This window comes from Pygocentrus nattereri, chromosome 22 (genome assembly GCF_015220715.1).
Source record: "Pygocentrus nattereri isolate fPygNat1 chromosome 22, fPygNat1.pri, whole genome shotgun sequence".
Lineage (NCBI taxonomy): Eukaryota > Metazoa > Chordata > Actinopteri > Characiformes > Serrasalmidae > Pygocentrus > Pygocentrus nattereri.
In genome coordinates, this window is record NC_051232.1 from 9,691,715 (window position 1) to 9,714,423 (window position 22,709).

General features: G+C 45.0%; 1 protein-coding gene and 1 long non-coding RNA gene across 2 annotated transcripts; both read right to left on the minus strand.

Annotated features, from left to right (window-relative positions):
* Nucleotides 1-201: 201 nt before the first annotated feature.
* On the minus strand, nt 202-22,402 carry pi4k2b (phosphatidylinositol 4-kinase type 2 beta). The gene is made up of 10 exons (XM_017683182.2): nt 21,975-22,402; nt 13,416-13,567; nt 10,935-11,135; nt 8,958-9,089; nt 7,556-7,709; nt 5,494-5,558; nt 4,366-4,465; nt 3,371-3,504; nt 1,978-2,037; nt 202-1,029 (listed from the first exon to the last, which is right to left on the minus strand). Exons 1-10 carry the CDS (start codon nt 22,195-22,197, stop codon nt 856-858), a joined length of 1,395 nt encoding a protein of 464 aa, XP_017538671.1. The 5' UTR covers nt 22,198-22,402; the 3' UTR covers nt 202-855.
* LOC119262064 lies at nt 1,548-1,971 on the minus strand. Its single transcript, XR_005129385.1, has 2 exons — nt 1,784-1,971; nt 1,548-1,699 (listed from the first exon to the last, which is right to left on the minus strand). It is a non-coding gene; the product is annotated as an uncharacterized LOC119262064 (long non-coding RNA).
* Nucleotides 22,403-22,709: the final 307 nt, after the last annotated feature.

A 22,709-nucleotide genomic window follows, 5' to 3' on the forward strand; every position in this document is an offset into this window, starting at 1 on the left:
AGATGTTACAATTTTATTACCACTTCCTTCTGGACGTTAATTCCATTAGAACTTTATTCTGGATGTTAATTTTATTAGAACTTGTTCCAGATGTTGGTCCAGACAAATTTCCCAAGGATGTATTCAGGCTGGTGATTGGCGATTTATTTCAGATATCAAACAGGGAGAAATGCAATATACAGAGCACAAGACACAGTCAAGTATACTTTATATGCAAGTTTTTATTGATTTGTCGCTTAATATATATTTCAGTTCAACAACCATTCAGCAGGAATGAAAAAAGTCTCAAGATGCATACACAGGCTCAGTGAAATCTTTTTTTTTTAACCCCCCAGAAATCAGAGCCCACCCTTACTGTATCAATGTATTTACTACTGACAGTTTTCTGATACACTTTACATGATTAAATACATTCATCGTATCAAAATACCACTGTTTATCTCCTTGGTGTCAACATCCAAGAGAAATGTGAAATGTAAACTTACAAGTTACATTCAAGCAAAAGTTTTCAAGTTTTAAAAGTTTTCTGTACTTCATTCCTCATTCATAGATTTTAGATTATAAAAAATTGGCAGTTGAGCAAGGCAGTCGCTATACTTACACTTTTAAACACAGGACTCCCTTTATCCCCACACAGCGGCGCTCAACGCGAGCTACAGCTCCGGAAAAAGGCTCAGAAAAAGAAAAATATAATAAGATGTTTCCATCTTAGACCTTCATTCAGTCCCATCTGACCCAATTCACCCTCAACCGCATAATGTCATGGTACCATCTCTCCATCTCCAAACGTGCCGACCAGTCCAACCCAAAAAGAAGCTCTGCTCCTCCAACTCCAGCGGGTTCCTTGGTTCCTCGTCACCAGGAGGTGAAGAAGGGTCTTTTACAGTGGAACGTTTGGGTGAAGGCATTGCCCAACTGGACCACCCGTCCCTGGCCGCCGCCTCGGCTGCGTTCCACCACCACCCGTGGCATCTGGACCAGCTGGATGGGGCTCTTGCCGTCCTTCAGAGCCTGTGTGAGGTTCAGGATCTGCAGCAGGTAAAGTGGAGTTTACTAAAATAGATTTACATAGCACAACATGCTAGCAAGCCTAAGAGAATGCTAAGAAGTACCGCGGTCAGCACTGTTCAAACGTTTCACAGAATCCGACGATGATCCGAAGTCGTTATGTGAGCAGTAATAAATACATGAATACAAAGTGAATTACTGCACTTAACAAAAAGGTGAAGTTTAACTCTAATCTTGGAGTTCATAAGTTCATTTTTGTAAAGTTTATAATTAAACATGAATAAAATTTGTTATTCAGCATTAAAAAAAGTTAACAGGCTCATTCTTCAAGTTAAACGTTATTAAACATCATTCTAGATACAAATTTCACTATAATCTCATTCTGGATCAACTGTAAAATAATGTTTCTGGTGATGCATTTTATTAAAACTTTTTCAAATTTTATTGGACCTTTGTTCTGGACGATCGTTTTATCGGACCTTCGTTCTGAACCTTCATTCTGGACGATCGTTTTATCGGACCTTCGTTGTGGACGATCGTTTATCGGACCTTCGTTCTGGACGATCGTTTATCGGACCTTCGTTCTGGACGATCGTTTTATCGGACCTTCGTTCTGGACGATCGTTTATCGGACCTTCGTTGTGGACGATCATTTTATCGGACCTTCATTCTGGACGATCGTTTATCGGACCTTCGTTCTGAACCTTCATTCTGGACGATCGTTTTATCGGACCTTCGTTCTGAACCTTCATTCTGGACGATCGTTTTATCGGACCTTCGTTCTGAACCTTCATTCTGGACGATCGTTTTATCGGACCTTCGTTCTGAACCTTCATTCTGGACGATCTTTTTATCGGACCTATGAAAATATCACCTACAAACTTGTTAACACAATCTTGGACACGCAGCTTACATCTAACTTGGAGACGCATATTTCCATAAAAACACAAAAAACACAGGAAACCTCACCTGCCCCCTCATTACGGACATCTGCTTCTCAAACATGGTTTTGTCGAAGCCCTTATCGGTCTGCAAACAACACAGATTAGATGGTGAAACAGTCTGAATGCTGGTCTAGTCAGGAGAGAATACAGCATTTATAAACAGGTCTGAGTGACGAACACTCATTGATTTTAAAGCATAAATGGTTTGGTGTGAAACGCTTGGTTCTAGAGTCAGAGCTGCTCACAGTGGTGGTGATGGGAACCAGACGTCCCTCTAAAAGCTCCTCACAGAAAGTTCCTACATGAACTGGTTCTGAATTCACTGCCTGATGACTGAGACGCTGTTTTATGAGAGTTTAGAGAACTTCAACTCCATTCATGGTGGAGGGAGACATGCAGGGCGCTGTGCGGCAAAATAGTCCCCAAAGAAAACTCATTATTCCAGATTTTCCACTGTTTTCCATCATCAACATCCCATATAAGCTCAGAAGACTCGTGTTGGTTCTCTGGTGGTTCTGGATGGTAAATAAAGTGTCTATATCTGTGTTGTAGTCATGGCGACGTCTGGTTCCCATCACCACCACTGTAAAGACGTCTGAACCGTTTCACACCAAGCCCTCTGACTCCCTCTGAATTATAGGGGAGTTCTGTAAACATGAAAGGCTGAGAGGCGTGTGAATGAGGAAACAGCAGGTGACAGGAGAACATAAAGCACCGAGTTTTACAACAGGTGATTCTGATACCAGAGAGAGGGAGGAAGAAAAAATAACCCAAACAAAAACAGCCTTTTAAGCCTGAACAACTGAGTAGATTAAATGCGATTATAGCAAAGATGCTCTGGAATTCAGCTATGAACAGGTGTAGAGAAACCATAAGAGTTTTACAGCCTCTCTTTATCCCTTAGAACCGAACAGACTCTTTTTGTTACTGTGCCTTTAAGACTGATATATGCTAATGTGCTCGGTTCTGATTGGCTGCACTGCATTGTAACTCAAACAAAAAGCAATCCAAGCTGAAACACTCCATCTAAGTTCAGTGTGAGTGGGCAGGGCTAAACTGCTGTAGTTTGGACGGATATATGTCAGTGGGTTGGTTTTTGTGACATCACAAAAACAGTGAAAGCAACAGAGGCTGTTTAACTGGTTTACATACTACACCAAGCTCTTATTTCAGAAACAGATATTGGCCCTTAAAAGGTGCCTTAGAAACATGCTGCAGACACGAATGGCTTATTAATGCCCTAAACTAAACATTGAATTAAAATATTGAATTAAAATCAGGCTCATGCAGATTTCTATCAGTGTTCTTCTCCAGTGTGGCCCCGTCAAGGATCAAAATAGGACTACTCATCACGATATCTGACTTCATCACTCGAACGGTCCTATAGTCTTTTATGAGGTTTCTGCAGTGATGTGTACCTTAAAGAGCTCATAGAGGTCCTCACAGAGGTCCTGTACGAAGTTCATGTCGGAGATTCGGGACAGAACCAGGTCTCTGGTCTCCTGGGAGAACGGCACTTTGGCCTGAGGGAGCCACGCCCAGTGGAACGGGTCTATAACGCAGAGAAAGACAAATCTATAGAGACAGCAATGCTCTTTCCTGGAAAGTCTAATGAAAATGATGAAGATTCACTGCCGTTCTTTCAATGAGTGAACAAGCATAATAATGCACTGATTCCTTATGAGGCACTCGGCTGAAAGTGGAGATGAGAAACTGAACTGCTCATTTTATGGTGACATTCAAATCTGAGATGATATGTTTCTTTGGAAAAAGAATCAATCAAGTACTGAACTGTGGTGTGCCATTTCACGACGCACTGAATTGTTTCCTAAATAAAATCTAATCAAGCCACGGCAAACTTCAGATTATGATTCACTGAATCATTTTCTAATGAATTAGAATTAAACTATAAGGAAATGCGATGATTCACTGAATCATCTCCTAAAAGATCAAACCAAGCCACGGCAGAATTAGAGATTAGGATTCATTGAATCATTTTGTAATGAAGCTGAATCAAATTGTGACTAAATTAAAAACTTTAGGATGCACCGATTAATTTTCGCAAGAACCCAATCAGTTTGACTCATTTCCTAAATAATCATGAAAACCAAAGAAATCAAATGTAAACATGGCAAAATTTGGTACCAAATCACACTTCTGCACATTTTAACACACAATTACTGCACATCTACTGTTGATAAACAAAGTAAACATTTAATACTCCGTATTTTATTTAACAAGCAATATAAGCATAAATTGTGCACCAAAATATGTAGAACAATTTATTTTAAACCACCAAACCTTTTATCTTCAAAATGGCAACTTCACAGGCAAAGAAACAATCGTTCTTAAATATAAACGGTATAAAAACTTTAAAAATGAAAAAAACGGAGAAACAGTAACCGATACTCACAGGCTCTCCACTCATCAGGGTGTTTGAAGGGAAAGGCCAGGCCGTTATCTATCGCGGCGATCTGAATCGCACAGTCTTTGGGTTCACTCCATTCACTTCCCTGAGAGAACAACAAACACGATAAGCAAAGCGACACCCAGAATTACGCAACGCACAGTCAGCAGGCGACACTGATACCTTCACAATAAAGAACAAACACGTTCACCAACAGAACGAGGGACAACCAGACAGGGATGGACAAAACCAAGCCTTTTGTGCCTGAAGAAAATAAAGACAATATTTTCTCTAAACACAAAAAAAAACACAAAAAAACAAAAGAATAAATACATAATGTACAGATAAAAATCCTGCACCACCTTAAAACCCCCCCGCGCGATACCGTAGCGACGAGCCTGCAACACCTCAAAAACCCCCCCGCGATACCGTAGCGACAAGCCTGCAACACCTCAAAAACCCCCCCGCGATACCGTAGCGACAAGCCTGCAACACCTCAAAAACCCCCCGCGATACCGTAGCGACGAGCCTGCAACACCTCAAAAACCCCCCGCGATACCGTAGCGACGAGCCTGCAACACCTCAAAACCCCCCCCGCGATACCGTAGCGACGAGCCTGCAACACCTCAAAAACGCCCCTGCGATACCGTAGCGACGAGCCTGCAACACCTCAAAAACCTACCTGCGATACCATAGCAACAACCCTTGGCAACCACCTGGGATACCAGAGACCACCATAGAGATCACCATGCAGCAACTTAAACAAATAAACAAACAAAAAAAACGTGGGACACCAAAACTAACAAACCTACAGCACTTTAGCAACCTAAAACCAAAAATAAACAAAATGATGAAACTCTGGTTCAACCAGCTCGACATGACAAGCCGTCATTATTAATAGAATCACATTACTGTGACTTACACTGAGCTACAAAGTCATTTCCGTCCCCTGAAGTGTTGGGAAACACCCTAAACTTCGATCCATCACCTGACGCAGGTGTTGTGGTTCAAAAGACTCAGCACTTTCACTGAACTTCAGAAATCCTACTGTTCTACCTGCTCTGACACCAGCGTGTCACCCAATGTCAGCTCCAAACAAGCCTAAAGGGAAACGACAGAGGAAGAAGAACGTACCTTCTCTGACGGGGCTTCATCTCCTGCCTTCTCATATTTGATCAGCCAGTTGTCGTTTCCTCGGTCTGCAGAAATGAGGGAACACGGGAGTCAATAGAGTGAAAAACATGGTCTATGAAACAGTGAGCAGGTCAAACTGTATACAACGACAACAACGACGACAACAACAAGAGCAGTAATCATTAATTTAGAAATTATTAAAAAGAGAGTATAGGGTCATTTTTAACTGAGCCAGATAGGCCCAGGCAGCCTTAGGTAGGAAAAGTTAGGCCTAATGCTTCTAGGCGAGAGGGGTCTGTACCCCTTGAGAAAACCTTGAGAGGTGAGCAGATATGAGCTGTAAGAAATCCGGCCTTTTTATTAAAAACAAGCTTTTAGTGAAGGAATAGATGAGCAGAGAGCAGGAACAGGTCGTAACTCTTAAGGAATTAAGAAGATGCCCAGCTCGGAGTTGAGAAAGCCATTACGGAGAGTCGTAAAAACGGTCCCCGTTAGACGAAACATGGAGGTGTTGAAAAGCAAAGTTAACATAGTGAATATAATGACAGCCAATGGGAGGAGCGAAGACAGCACCCCAGGGAGGAGCACTGACCATATTCTGAAATCATTATAAAAACTGATGTTTTGTGGTGAATCTATGTCTTTTGGCGATCCAGGAGCCGGCTCGTCACCTGAAACTTGAATGAAGAGGGCTTTCTTCCTCAACAGAACCATCGGCTGAAGTTTGGTTTTTCATTTTTAACCTTCAATCCTTTTGACTGCATCATTTTTTTTGCATTTTGCAAGAATCCTTTAATTATCCCCCTTTTTTGCATTAGAGATCAGAATAATTTAGCACTAAAACTTAACTTAGAATTAACTGACAGGTAAAAACACGTGCTTCATCCGCATCATCCAGGACTCGGGGTGGGAGGGCAAGGTGCTCGGAGTCCCGACACATCAGAAAAGCAACAATATGGATCGAATGACGTGGAAAATTCTGGCTATTTTAATCCTTCTGCTGAACCGAGCAACTGTTATTTTCACCATACTGCAAGGAGCACCTAATAATCTGCCTTACATTAACCGTGAGGAAATACTGAGCTACCTTTAAACTCACTGCCCCTCGGTAGCGTGAACTACAGAGATGCGTACATTTTCCCTTGAAACTAGAGAAATGGCATTAAAACACAAGCCCAAGTTAGTCAGGATGGTGCCGACACGACTCGAGTCGACTCGCCTTTATCGGTTTTCAGAACCGTCACCACGACCCTAAACACACAGGCTAACGTTGGCCACCAGGTTAGCGTTCCCTCTCGCGTCGCCGTTGAGCAGAACTGTCTCATCGTCTGAACTGTGGTGCAGTTTTTCCTCAGACTATCCTGGTTTTTTTTCCAAGCGGTCTGTTGTCTTGCTGCCATCAGACATTTCTGAACAAAGCGTGTCTTTCACATCACGGCAGTTTCATGCGGCACCGCAATGAGGACCGGCTACACTGAGGTGGCGCTATATCTGCAGCAGACAATGGAACTAGCTAGTACCAAAAGGGAGAAGAGTCAGGTCCAGTGAAGCCACACCATGCAGTGGAAAAACCCAGTCGCAAGTTGTTTCTTTTCTAATAGGCCCGTCATCAATGCCATTTCCGAACCAGAGGTTCGGCAGTAATCAATAGGGATGAATCCGCCTTGGACAGCGCAGCGCATGCATGGGTCAATCGAGGCATGGAGCTGACGAAACGTGTATTTGGACGCACGTCGAGGAGCCTGAATACAGGTGGAGTGGTGGGTTTTCCGGAGTAGAGCGGAAGGCTACGTTTTTAGGGGTTTTCAGTAAATTACATATTATGGAGCGAAACCTCGAGTTGTACAAGTTTCTCTGGAGAATCCCGAACACAACAGTCACCTTTACTGACCAAGTTTACCCACCCAGAGCAAAAAATGTAAAAATCTGAAACAAAAAGTTAAGAAAACCAAACACCTACCCAACAAACGAGTTCCTGAAGAGTCAAATATTCCTGGAATTACCTACTTAATCCTAAAGAAAACATGTGCACAGGGTCGCGAAGCTCTGGCATGTGCAGTACCTGTGTTTCTGATCACGTAGTCCAGAACCACGAGTCTCTCAAACTGAGACTGCAGCTGCTTCCTCATGTTCTCCGGAAGAGGCTCTGCCTCAAACTTCCGCAGCCAATAATCAGCTTCTTGATAACCTTCAACAAAGAGCTGGAACGACCCAACCTACACAGAGAGAGAGAAAGAGGGAGGTCTTTAACAATTTATGACGTTCATATGATCCACACAGTCGCTCTGACAGACTGTAATACACTACAGGAAGCGTAGGGGGCGATACGGCTTCTACTGTTTCATTTAAAAAGCTCTATAATGTTCATATGATCCACACAGTCACTCTGACAGACTGTAATACACTACAGGAAGCGTAGGGGGCGATACGGCTTCTACCGTTTCATTTAAAAAGCTCTATAACATTCATATGATCCACACAGTCGCTCTGACAGACTGTTAGAATGAATGGGTAATGAATGTGGACCAAAGTTCACACACCTCCCACTAAATGTCATCATGATACAAGTACACTAGGCAACACCCTGGCAACCATGAGAAGCATTACGGCAACCACCCAGCAACCTAGCATGGCTGCTATTGAAAACTTCCAGCAACAATCTAGCAACCACCTGGAATACCACCAATACCATAGCACCTGCATTCACCTCCAATACCATAGCAAACACACAGCATCCACCTGAAACACCTGAACGCCCCTGCAATAACTCATCTGTGCAGGTCACTCAGCAGTACCTTCAGGAAATGCACTTTGTTTGCAAGCTTTGAGACAAGTAAAAGGCAGCAAGTGTGTAAGAGAACGAGGACGAGTGACAACGTGACCATGGCAAACACTTCACAAATGTTTAAAAATAATCAAGAGGTTTTCCTGTGGCGGCATTTTAAAGGGCACCTCCTCTTGCGAGGCGCCCTGATCTGTCAGCGGGTGTTGGTGCTCAGGTGAGCTACGAGTTTAGACAGAATTTAATGTTCACAGCAGAAAAGCAGCCAAAGCTTTCATGGCCCAGTACAGCTCAGTGAGCAGAAAGGCTTCGGCTTTACTGCAAAGTGCTATTTATCCCACTACAGGCTGGTAGACTTGAGGACAACTCCACCAATGTGTGAAATTCCCTCATGGCTAAATTCCTAAAATGTAAACAAAGTCATTCAGAATGGTTTGGTGTGAAATGTTTACCGCGTCAGAATAGCTCAAGAGTGGTGCTTCAAAATTTGGGTGGAATTCCCCCTTGAACTGATTGTAAACATCTTTAAACGTTCACTGCCTGGTCCATATGTGCCATCTACACTGTAAAAACATCAGTCATGGTTCTGAGGTCACACCTAGAAACACATTTACACACAACTGGCCATTCAGCCCACAGCGGTTTAGCCCCGCCCATCCACGCTGAAGTGAAGCGGTCTCACCTTGGGGGGCAGGCCGACCCGGTGGAACCGACGGCCCACTTTGGGAACTTTCTCCAGAGCGTATTTCTTCCCCCGAGACTTGGCCCGGTCGATCGCATTATAGTGGAACGTCTCGCTGGCGAGAGAGACGACCTACAAAGGGAAATAAACATTTACGTTTACGGCGTTTGGCTGACGCTCTTCTCCAGAGCGACTTAGTTTACCCGTTTTTACACAGGTAGGCGAAGGTGATGTTAGGAGTCTTGCCCAACACTCTTATTGGTACAGTGTAGGGAGCTTGTCCAGTCTACAGCATAGAAGGTAGAGGTGTTCTCCACTACACTACAGCAGACAGAATCACACAAATAGTCATGTCATGACAGAGGACACATTAAAACGACCCACACAGAAATTAAACTGCTAGCCATAAACTTCTTCATAAAATTAATCTCCAACATACAGATGGCAAAGATAAACACGATACATCACGCAGTTTTCACAATACGCAATATGCTTTGATATTTTCTCAGACATCTGATCAGTTGGAACAGGGAAAAAAAAAAAGGACCAGTCGTGCCAATATTTACAACATTTCCAAAAAAAGTTGGGACGCTGTGCAGAATGTAAATATTAACAGAACGCAATGATCTGCAAATCATCTGAACCACATTTTAAAAAGGAAAATACTACAAAGACAAAATATCAAAATGTTGAAACTGAGAAATTTTATAGTTTTTTGGAAAATATTTGCTCATTTTGAGTTTTATGCCACCCACACATTCCAAAAAAGTTGGGACGATAACAAGCTGAGTGGTCTTCAGCCCAGAGGACAGTGTCCATGATTTCCTAAAGAATTTCAAATGTTGATTCGTCGGACCGGGGGACACTTTTCCACTTCCCCTCAGTCCATTTTAAATGAGCTCAGGCCCAGAGAAGGTGGCAGCGTTTCTGGGTGCTGTTTACATTTGGGTTCTTCTTTGTGTTTTAGAGTTTAACAGCATTTGTGGATGCAGTGATGAACTGTGTTCACAGACAGTGGTTTTCAGAAGGGTTTGAGCCCATGCAGTGATTTCCACTACAGAATCATGTCTGTTTTTAATGCAGTGCTGCCTGAGGGCCCAAAGATCACAGCCAGCAGATACTGGTTTTTGTCCTTGTTTTTGGCATCAAATTCAAAATGGGCCAATTAAAAACAATAAATAAAAATCCTCAATTTCACCATTTGATGTTTTCTTTATACTATTTCAATGAAATACAGAATTTGAATAATTTGCACATCATTTCATTTTGTTTTTCTTTCCATTTTGCATAGCATCCCAACTTTTTTGGAAATGCGGTTGTAAAAAAAGTATGATCAAAAACTGGCAACACAATGATTTTTAATCAATAGATGGCACTAAATCCAGTTAAACAGGACTTATTTTGCTGTCTTTGAAACAGGCACCTGGTAAAACATTCAAACTCTGACAAAATGTTCAGAAAAACTGATAAATATATACAGTCCCGTTGCCCAGCCCTTTTCCAAAGTCACCACAAACCTGTTTAATTCTTAAAATTGGCCATTTTTAGATAGTCATTTAAGAGGCATCAACTCTGAATAAAAGACTATGAACTCTTACACTCTTATGAACTCTAACCACCTAAATTACTCCACAATAATGGAGTCATTTAAAAACAAAAGGCTGAATTTAAAAGTTATTTTTATTTTGAATCTGTATCACTCCATCTAAAATGGAAATCCGAATCTGAAGCAATGTTATGGTTGATGTGCAATTAAAAATCTGAAATTCAATTTCTAAAAAGCATTTTTCTATTCATTTTAAAATAACATCCAGACTTCTTGCAGGCAAAAGTGGCAAAACACTGTCCCTTCCTGCTCCGCCCTCTCCCAAGACCTACCTTAAACCTAACCTCACTGGCCATTATCCAACACCGCCTTATCTGAGATAGCGCCCTGTAGTGCCCTTGCCAAAAAGAGGAACCCACACTGAAGCTCACCTTGGTTTTGGGGACGATCTCAAGGCTGAGTTTTTGGTCAACGAGTGAGGCAGCAGCCTCGGAGAGGTAGCCCTGATTGGGCACGAGGCAGCCCCGGCCAAAGCAGCAGGGGCAGCACACCTTGTGGAAGTATTTGGTCCATTTAGGGTTCAGGTGGCCGTAAGGCTCCTCCGATTTTGGTTTAAACACGGCAATGATTTTCTGAAAAAGAGAGAAAAAAATACTTTAAAATGAGAAAGCAGGCAATCTTTGCAGCAAACTATTAAAAAAAAAAAACATTTGTCTGAATAAAATAACCAGCAAAGAGGCATTCGCAAAACGTTTGGACAGCCTCCTGTGTCAGGACTGGCAGATATCACAGCTTGAAGAAGAGTCTTTCTGCTCTTGTTTTAGGAGTTTTCACCTTGACCTTCACCTTCACCTCACTGTTACATTACCAAAATTTGCTGATATTTGGTGCAACTAGGGTTGCAACGGTGAGATTTTCACGGTATGATAACCGTCTCAGAAAATACGCGGTATCACGGTTATCGCGGTATCCTCCACTGCTGCTGGTCCACAAGTCAGTGGTGGCTGAGTAACACACAGCTTCCTTTAGCTGTTCTTCAACACTTGCTCTCACATCTTGGTACATGCGAGGGATTTCACTGGTGGCAAAGTATGTTCCTGATGGAACTACCACTGCTCTTAAGGGCATCATGTCTTTGGCAATAAAATACGCCACAGCATGATTCAATTCTTGGGCTTGTTTAGATGAGGGATCTAACTTAATTCCCTTTGCAAATGACTGTGTGACAGTTGGCTGAGCTGGATCAGGAAATTTCTTTGCACAGCTAGCTTGTCCCTAAACCAATAACAGAATAATAATATTAATCAATTATATTTATAATAATAAAAAATAAATGTGTATATATATATATATATATATATATATATATATATATATATATATATATATATATATATATATATATATATATATGTATGTGTGTGTGTGTGTGTGTGTGTGTGTGTGTGTGTGTGTGTGTGTGTAAAGATCCTGTATTTAAAATATTCAGTACAATTATTTAAGTTTAATTATTTAATATCTGAGCCTGTGTGCGTGTCTGACCAACTACTGTTGTAAACGTCCGTTTTACTGCCAAGTTAATATAACCAGAGACTGCAGAAAGAGGGGACTATCTATTTTATACATGATCCTCACAATAGAGGCACGTCAGATTTTAAATATAAACTCATGCAAATTAATGGCGTCTTTCACGTTGAGTCCGACTCCGGAAAAATCCAAATTAGTCTGTGAGGACCTGAACACGGACACGCGCATCCACCACAGCACGCGCTTCATAGCCACAGGCATAACGTTACTTCCAGCACCTGCATGCTCACAGTTCGGATGACTCAGCACTTTTGCGGCGCTTAACGCGTGGGCTGTGCACGAATACAAAGATAGGTTTTATAGTCGAAATTTCACGCATTTAGGGTCGGACTGAAATTATAAACGAGCACAGCGGGGTGGTGTTCTCGGAGATGGGAGAACAGGTTAGAGGTATTCCCTCCTTTAGCTGCCACTTTCCTGCCACATTGATTCCAAATCGGATTCCCATCCTCGCGTGCATTTGGCGGGTATCCGAAGTAGTCCCACACTGCTGACTTTAGTTTAGCCTTTTTTTTTAGGGGGACGGAGATTTGTTAAGTCTGTGGCACTCTCTGCCATTCTCACTGCTGTGTGCTAGCGTGACTGAAACGGAGCGGAGCTGCGCATGCGCGGGTGAGTTTCTGAGCTGGGTTGTGTTTTACCAGTAATGAGCAAATGCCCACGGTATGATAACCGTGCGTTAATACCGTGGTATACCGTGGAACCGGTTACCGCTGCAACCCTAGGTGCAACCCATTCTTCCATCTAGCCATGCAATGTTCCTGCATCACTGGCCGCCACACCACCCCAATGCATAAGTGATCCAGCCCAAAGCTTAACAGTTGGCACGGTATTCCTTTCATCAGATGCTGCTGCTTTTTTCTCTCCAAATGCACCTTTGGTGATTATGGCCAGAGCTATATCCTCCATCAGTCCACAGCACTTTTTGCTTCTGGTTTATCCAGATGTTGTTCCACAAACATTAGGTGTTGACCTTGGTGATTAAAATGAACAGGGGATCCCGAATGACTGACCCAACTTAACGCTGGCCCCGTCGTCAAGAGATGGTGCGCTTGATCCCCGTTGGTGCTGCAACAATCCGTCACCAGGAGCCCAAGAAAGCATGACTGTCGCTTTCTCTGGGCGGGTAGGATGATCCAATCCCCCAAACACTCAGCACAACGCTAGCCAACGTAGACGCCTGTTAAGTAATGAACTCGTAACATTTTTTAAAAATACCGCCATTGTTTTCAAACACTGGGCCTTACCTTATTACCATAATGCCACCCAAGCCTACTTTGATCATCCAATTACAGATGTAAGCATAAAACTCAAGTTGGTCTCACCCCTTTAGGGTCTTTAACGAAGTAGCTCCCGCTGGAACCCTGCGAGATCCTCTCAGGAAACACACCGCTCTCGATGGCTTGCTCCGCCCGCTGCACTATCTCTCCAAACACAGGGTCTTCTGGGAAATGGTTAAAATCTCCGCTGCTGTTACCTACAGAGACAAAGAGCCCACAGTAAGTCAAGGCAACATCGTTCAATAGCCACATAAAGAAATCTAAAGGAGGACCCCGAGGTGAGACACCCCACCTTTCCCCTCCGATTTTCCCTCCTGTTCAAATGAGGAGGCCAAGCCCAACGTCAACACAGATACCGAGCCGCTAAACGATCTAATGTACAGTAAGTCAGGCCTGTGCCTTTAAAATGGACCTGTTTACACTCAGAGAGCGAGGCTGGCCTGGAGGTGTAGCGTTACGCAGAGTGGAAAGTGACCAGGCGCCAGCACAACCAACTCTCTCTTTCAGGTGGGGCGAATTTAAGAGCATTAATAAAGCAAACGGGCCGGCATTAAACATTAAACACAAAGCACTCTCCTGCGTTTTCAGCTTCCGCGCTGGTGAAAAGTGAAGTAGAGACGGACAAAACGGACGAGGACTTTGTTACTGAGATACAGAACATGCTTTTCTGAGCATCAGTACTTCAAGAACCGGTACCTGCACGTTTACAAATCGCCAGATTTCGGCCGATGGCCGTGATAGAGAAACGTGATTTGTCTTTTCTTGTTCAACGTTTGCAAATTTTAAGCGTAAAGCGATCAGACCGGCTGACTGTCCAGCTCTGTCAGCTAAGAGAAGAAAGCTGAGGCTGCAGTGGCTGCAGGCTGACCAACACTGGACAGCTGCGGACTGTAATCCGCAGCCTGGTCAGATGGATCTGGATTTCTGCTGAGGCTCACAGACGGTAGAAGCGCCATCATGTTCTTTTGCCACCAAACTAGCAACCACTTACCAACCCCAATACTGTAATTGCCTAGCAACACCTTAGCAACCACCATATACACCTGGCAACACATTAGAGACTGCCTAGAAATACCTCATCAACCACCCAGTACATCTGGCAACGCCTAGCAACACATTAGAGACTGCTTAGCAACACACAGGAGACTGCCTTAGCAACTGCCTAGCAACATATTAAGAACATGTTAGTAGCCACCCCGTACATCATGGCAACGCCTAGCAACACATTACAGACTGCCTAGTAATCACCTAACACCCCCTTAGTAACCACACCATAAACCCTGGCAATGCCTAGCAACACATTAGCAACCGCCCGGCCATCATTTCTTTTGTGTTTGTCTTAATTATTTCTGGGCTTGAGTTACTTGTGATATCACAGATAACATTCACTTGAACACACACACACACACACACACACAAACACACACACACACACACACACACACACAGAAGCTCAGTGTAACAGGTGGCAACAGGTTTGAACCGCGAGAGCTTACAGTGGAAACACTCCTGACGTTGTGATGACAGCTGACACTACTAACTCAACAACGGCCACCAACTCGGCTCCTAAACCAGCAGTTATGCTGCCACTCTGGGCCCGCTACGGCTCTGAGCCAGAGAACATGGGGCAGCCCCTCCAAAGCGCAGAGATACGACTGGTTTCCACTGCAGTGAGGAGAACCCACACAGTCCCAGCCCTAATTTCAACAACGGAAAGAGTAACAGCTCTCAAATTCTGCACAAAGACTCCGAGATCCCTGCAGGTCAGGGACGGCAGGAAGGGTCAGATTAAAAACAACAGCGTCTCCGTGGGAAATGACTTCAGGATCCCTAACGTGGACATTTTACCCCAGTAAACACAAACCGCTCCAACCCCTCTACGCTCGAGAGGCCTGAGAGCTGGAGCCGGGTCAGAGTGAGCGTGGTGACCTCACTGACCCGGTCCAGAGCAGGACCAGGTGTACCTCTGCTTACATAACCTGCTGCGCACTTCCGCTCACTCAGAGAGCGATAAGGCCACGGACACGGCTACGACACCCAAACCCTGGAAACACCCGGCCTTCAAACAACGGCCACAGAAAACTGGCGCAACACAAACCACAACCAGCAATAAAATAAAGATTCAGATCATCTCCGGAGATTAACGATGAACCGTTCCAGCCAGCGCTTACGGTTTCCAGCCCGAGTAGAGTTTCTGATGAACTACGGACACTTGAACTGCCGGAAGCGTCAAGCCTGTGAACCTGAGAGCAGCAGACTTCCGAGAGCACTGCTAAGGCAAGAGAGGCGAGAGACCTCAGGGTTCGCCTCCATAAGTGCAGCATCAGCGCCCTTCGCTCAGGAACTGCCTCAGACTGAACCGATACTGTCGCCTCAAATCGTGAGAATCTCTAGCCACAGGAAGGCTGCACCAAGCTCAGTGAGCAGCTAACGCCAACAGACAACAGCGATGGGCCTGATAAGAAAAGTGCTAAGCGCTAAATTTCAGCAGTTTCTGAAATACTCAGACCAGCCCGTCTGGCACCAACAACCACGCCACATTCAAAGCCCCTTAAATCTCCTTTCTCCCCCGTTCTCATGCTCGGTCTGCACTTCAGCAAGTCGTCTTGACCACCTCTGCATGCCTAAATGCAGTGAGCTGCGGCCGTGTGATTGGCTGATTAGCTATTTGTGTTAACAAGCAACTGATAACTAATAAAGTGGCCGGTGAGTATATATATTTACTTATTTATTTATTTTGACATTTAGTAAGTTAGAACAGACCAAAGTTGGGCCACTTGGTAAAAATACTTAATTTACAAAATATATTTTCGCATTCAGTGCGAGACCAAATATTCTCTACAGGGCCGAAACCCGGACTCTGGCGAGCGTGAACACTCTTGTATTGCTATACCTGTGAGGACCCCATGTACTCTGAACGGACATTCTGCTGGTCCTCATGTGTCGTCTTCACCACAATTACGGTTTTATTTGAAAACTGAAAGAGCAGAAAATCAGCCTTTTGGATGCTGAGGTTAAGGTTCAGTGTAATTCAGCTACAATAACAACAATCAATAGAAACCCATGGACGTCCTCATATGTATCGCAGGACAAACGTGTGTGTGCGTGCACGTGCTATCAAAACAATCTTGCTAACTTTTAACCTTAGAGAAGACGGAAAAATGTTGACATTTCATGGAAGTCAAAGGAGAAATGATTTACTCCTTTGCACTGTTTATATTTGGCCCATTTATCATGAAACGTAAAGTCTGAATGTAAAGGCCAGCTGCAGATTTTACACTGCCAGAAACGGTCAAACACGCATTTCGCCTCCAAAATGTTAAGTTTACAGGAGAAGCAAAAACATGCGCTAAGTCAATGGAACCAGACGTCTTTCCAAGTTATTTTGGGTCGTTTCTTTGGTCCATTCTGCATGAAATTTACACACAGTGTACAGACCAACTGGCATTCTCAAAAAATGGGAAAAATGGAGATACAAGGCGTGTGTAATAATTATATTTATATAGATATCTAGTACACTGTATATATAGCGCGTAACCAATAATATCATTGGTCTCCGAGTGATGCGGAGATCCTGACCAATCACAGGGTTAGACTAATGCACATCATTTTGGTCAGTAATTTAAAGGTAACGCAGGTCAGTCTTGAACTGCGTCACATTGAGGTTCACTGTCCATTTTAATTTGATCAACAGTGCAGCTGAAGAGCTGCTCCACACTGCGAGGCTCTGCTCGCATTCCTGCTGGACGTGCAGAGCTCCTGATGTCAAAGGAGCTCGAAAAACAGTCTCCATGGAAACGGATGCAGCCCATTTCTCCCCCATCTCTCTCTCTCTCTCTCTCTCTCTCTCACACACACACACAGTTTAACGCACCACGTGTAACCTGTGAGGGTCTTACAGCACAAAGAGGTTCTGAGACGTCGCCACGTTCCGTTTCCGATGAACTCGGCAGATCAACACCCGGCATAATACTCCTGCTGCGGACAAACCCATCAACTGAAAGGACTTTTATTCTACAGGTTCACAGAATTTATGCTGCCATGTTGGTAATTTCTTTATTTGTGTAATCGTAATTTGTAACTGTTATAAACAAATAAATAAATCCTGTTTTTTTTCCTTTTCCATCGTCACCTTCAATATCGATGTGGTGAACATGGACCGATACGGAATGGATATCCCAGTTCACCATGCCTGGATTGGCATTAGACACAAATATAACGGATTTGGTTCTGCAGGGCTACAAACGCAGCCGGACGATTAAAGAGCAGGTCTTTCAGGGCAGCAGCTCGGCACCACGCAAACATTCCGCCCTTCTGGAGGTGAAAACCACGTCATTAAATATCGGCGCATCGATTCCGACACTTCACAGCTAATATCCACAGATATCGACAGGATCCTGACACAATCGCGCATCCCCGGTTTTCACAGTGTCAGAAGCCACCTGATGTGTTTAAGCAGCTGCTTTGACCAAAAGCTCCAGCATCACTGAGCGTTAATATGGAATAAATAATCCGATAACAGCCGAAAATCCGATCGTCAGTTATCTGATAAGCATGTTTACATGTACATAGATATCGAAGAAACTCCGGGTCTAAAAGAGTCAGACAGTAATCGGATTCCAGCTTTACAACCAGCCAATAACTCAAACTTCATTCTGCGGCTCTTTTTCTAAAACATCGGACCAATATGAACAAACATCATCCAAAAGATGAAGAACACTTAAATCATTTATTCCGCGTTTGGTTCCAGCGTCGCTCCATCAGCGTTTGCTGCGTCTCGTTTATTTCCGTCCGTTTTGATCAGACGGAGAGAAACGAAAGAAATCAGAGTAAGAGCTCACTGCACTGAGGAATCCGATTACTGAGCGAAAATCCAGCCTCTTGATCGGATTCTTAATCAGGTGTCTAGACCTAGAGCGTGGTGTTTACATGACCAACTGAATTACTCATAACTGCAGAAATCTGAGCGACAAACAAACAAAAGCCTCTGACCAATCACAGACAAGGGGGTCCATGGTCCCCAACCACCGCTCTCCAAACCTGTTCCCAACAGAATCAATCAGAATATAGAAGAAGCTTAAGCTTTTTAATTACAATTAATTAGCAGTTAAGTAAATTAGTTAATTAATAAGTAATTAAATGTTAATTGTAGGCACATATCAAAATAAACAAACGTGCGGCACATTTTATTATTTTCTTATCATAAGCTTGACAAGCCCACGCGGGACAACAGGAGCCTCAGGCTCACCCAGAAAAGACAAACCCGAGGCAGCATTAGTGACTCGAGTCACCTCCTAATGTGAGCAAACTTGAACACTGAGGGAACCCGAGGCTGTTTGTCACAAAGGCCTCCTTTCCGCTGTCGAGTCGAGCGGTTCTCAGGGCCGTTACTCCGCTGTGGGACCGGTTACGGCTTGTTTATCTACATAAAAGACTGGCTAACTGCTAACAGGCTAACACCAACACACCACAAAACGTGTTTAACTCCATCCGTCTCTTGTACGCCAGTGACTCGACTCGCCCTCCGATGCTTTATCCTCTGAACATTAGCATTAGGCACTGAAACTGAACCTGCACCAGCGCCCAGCTAACTACAGTAGCATTAGCCTAGCTTCGCAGGTTACAGCTCAAAGTTTGTGCTTTCAATCCTTCCGTCACTTCAGCACCGGACATTCCCTCAGTTTGCATCCTAAGCAGGATTCTGGCCTGTATGGCGGCGGGAGGCCTCGGATGCTAATGCTAGCTTAGCCTAGCAGGCTGCGGCTTAAAACAGAAGAGAACAGCTTTGATTTTCAAGTCCAACGCCGATCAGTCCGCTCTGCTCTGGCGGTGAAAAGCCTTTATCGTCTGTAACCACGATATCAGAGCAGCAGTTAGTCGAACCGAACCTGCGCTGGGGCGTCGGAACGTCTTCAGCCGAGGAGGAGAGGCGCGTTAGCTTAGCCCGGAGGCCTCGGCTCCAAATACCAGAGAACAGGTTTAATTTCACCACTCGTCTCCACCGCATCAGAGTCGAGTCAGCGTCACCTGCGCTTCTGTCAGTCAGAATCTAAGCTGCTGTGTGGGGAGCGGCGCTGGCAGCATGCTAGCTAAGCTAGGCTAAGCTAATGCTAAGAGCTACTCTCTCCAGGTTAGGAGCAGCGTTTATTGTTGAGTCTGCGGTGAGACTGAAGCTTTAGTGTTTCCTGAATGGTGGATTTTAAATCGCGCTCAGTTTATTTGGCGTCTGAACTGATTTGACCGTTTCTGCGTTTGAAATAACGACCAACATAAACGCAGAACTGATTTGAGAACAGCTGGACGATCCCGCGGCCCTGAACACCCAGAGTTAACCGCGTCGAGAAAACCACGCCGGGCCTGGTTCTTTTAGACCCTGTGTCCACTCACTGTCCACTCTGTTAGACACTCCTACATCGTCGGTCTACCTTATAGATGTAAAGTCAGAGACGACAGCTCATCTGCTGCTGCACAGTTTGTGTTGGTCATCCTCTAGTCCTTCATCAGTGGTCACAGGACGCCGCCCACCTAGACTGGATATTTTTGGTTGGTGGTCTATTCTCAGTCCAGCAGCAACACTGTGGTGGTTAAAAACTCCAGCAGCACTGCTGTGGCTGATCCACTCAGACCAGCACAACACACACTAACACACCACCACCACGTCGGTGTTACTGCAGTGCTGAGAATGATCCACCACCCAAATAGCACCTGCTCTGTGAGGGTCCATGGAGGTCCTGACCATTGAAGAACAGGGTAACAGAGCATCAGAGAAACAGATGGACTACAGTCTGTAAATGTAGAACTACAGAGTGCAGCTATACGGTCAGTGGAGCTGATGAGATGGACAGTGAGGTGGTCACAATGTTACGTCCGGCTCCGCAGTGCAATCAATCAATCAATCAGGCCTTCGGTACGAGGTCACTGCCAATGAGAACATTACGTCGAACTGCAGCATTTTAACGTGAGCCGTTGTCCGTCCAGGTCCCGGCTCTTTGAATTTACGCAAATAATCACTTTTACAGCTTGAGTTACGTTTACAGATCAAACAGAGCTGTTTCTGCAGGCTCTCCCAACCTGTGTGTTGCTGCCGGCATGAGATTCGAGAAGCGTCACGTTCAGGCCTGTAGTCACAGTCGTTCAGGGCACGTTGTCGCACGGTAACAGGGCTGAACGATTCGGGGGGGCTGTGATTTTTCTGCTTAATATTTTCTATGAATCAAGATCCAGGCCCGTTATTTCAGTGAAGAAGACCAGAACATGCCCATTCTCTGGCCTCAGGCTTGACCCCTGATCAGTGGTTGTGATGTCACAACACATGGAGGTCTGGTCGCCTCCGATTGGTCCAACTGCGGCTTCGAATCAGGTTAGTAGGTAATAATAAAATAAACAGTTTAACAGTAAAGGGTCTTAAACGCTGGAGTTAGCGTAGACCTGCTGATTCACCCTTTAAGATCAGTAAAACGAAGCACCCAGAGAACCGAACCAGCCGGACACCTGCTCTTCAACTAGGAGTTAACAGCACCGGACCGGAACAACGCGCCCCACAGGCCCGACGAGCCGCCTCGTGATGCGGAATCCGCACAGCTGCTCCAACTCCGGCTCATTAAGGCACAAGCGCCTTTTGTTTGTGAACCTGACAGAAAGAAGCTCCTCACTTAAGCCCGGCGGCTTAAAACTCGCCTAATCGCTCAGAACGTCCATATAACTCGCGTCCCGAGACGTAAACGGAGCCGTTCCGAGCGGCTCGGCGTGAAACGCTCCGCTCTGGAGAAACGTACTTCACAGTGGTGGTGATGGGAACCAGACGTCCCCCTCTAAAAGCTCCTCTCAGAAAGCTCGTACATGGGACGGTCAGGAGCCCGCCGGACAACCGAGACGCCGGTATCGGTAGTTTAGAGACGATTTCGGCCTTGGACTCATTCACGGTGGAGGGAGACAGGCGGGGCGCTGTGCGGCTCCTTGACCAGAGCCGTCCTTCCTCCGACCAGAGCCGCCTGTCCGCACAATAAACACACTGAAGAGCTGCTCGGCCCAATCCCCCCGTTCCACCTTAAACGGTCCGGCAGTTACACTCTGGACTCCGCTTCACAACAGAGCGATGGATACTAACAGCAGCATCAATTAAGGTGGAACGGGGAAATTCGGACAGAGCGCTAGAATGTAAACATTGCATCATTTAAGGTGGACATGGAAATTCGAACAGAGTGCCAGAATGTAACTGCGGTACCATTTAAGGTGGAACGGGGAACTTGTGACAGTGCTAGAAAGTAACAACGGCATCATTTAAAGTGGAGCGGGGAAATTCGGACAGAGCGCTAGAATGTAAACATTGCATCATTTAAGGTGGACTCGGAAATTCGAACAGAGTGCCAGAATGTAACTGCGGTATCATTTAAGGTGGAACGGGGATATTCGGACAGCGCTTCAGAAAGTAACAACGGCATCAATTAAGGTGGAACGAGGAAATTCGAACAGAGTGCCAGAATGTAAATATGACGTAATTTAAGGTGGAACGGGGAATAAGCTGGCTAATCAGTAAACTGACTCGAACATCGCGGTTCTCGGCTAATCGATACCGGGCCAAGGCCCGCGTTCGGTGCTCCTCACCCGGGGAGGCCAGTGTCTCTCTGTCCGATGAGGAGCTCCGGCCGCCCCGCCTGCTCCACCGCTCTCTCCGCGGAGACGGCGCGTCCTGCTCAGGCAGCAGCAGCAGCGCCTCCTCCCCGCAGAGCTCCGGCTCCAGCAGCGCGGCGTCGCTCTCCTCCGCTGCCTCGACTCGAGCGGCTCCGCCCGGCCTGAGCGCCGCCAGACCGGCCGCCGCCTCCGCCATCCCGGCTCCTCCCGCTCCGGTCACACCAACGCGGACAGGCTCCAGATCCAGCACGAGCGCCGCTCACCGCCTCATCCTCGCCGCGAGCCCCGTCCGTCCGTCTGTTAGTCCGTTTGTTTGTTTGTTGGCGGTTCTACTCGCGCGACCCCGTCACTCTAACCGGACACATCATCGCTCACGAGCTGCTTCCGCACTTTATGCGCAGCCGCGGTTCTCCTGACGTCAAGCCGTTAAAGGGGACGCGCGCGCGCAATTCATTTAATTTTTTTCTGCAAAGTATACAAAAATAAATAAATAAACTGCATCAGTCTGAACTTTAATATTAATATTTCACTACATTATTATTATTATTACGATTATTATTGCTATTATTACTAGTATTATATTTACTATTACTATTATTATTGCTATTATTATTAATATTATTAATTATTTGTTGGTCATTTATCTTATATACTAATTTAACATTTAAATCTGTTGGCAATAATTGCATAAATAAACTATACATTTAA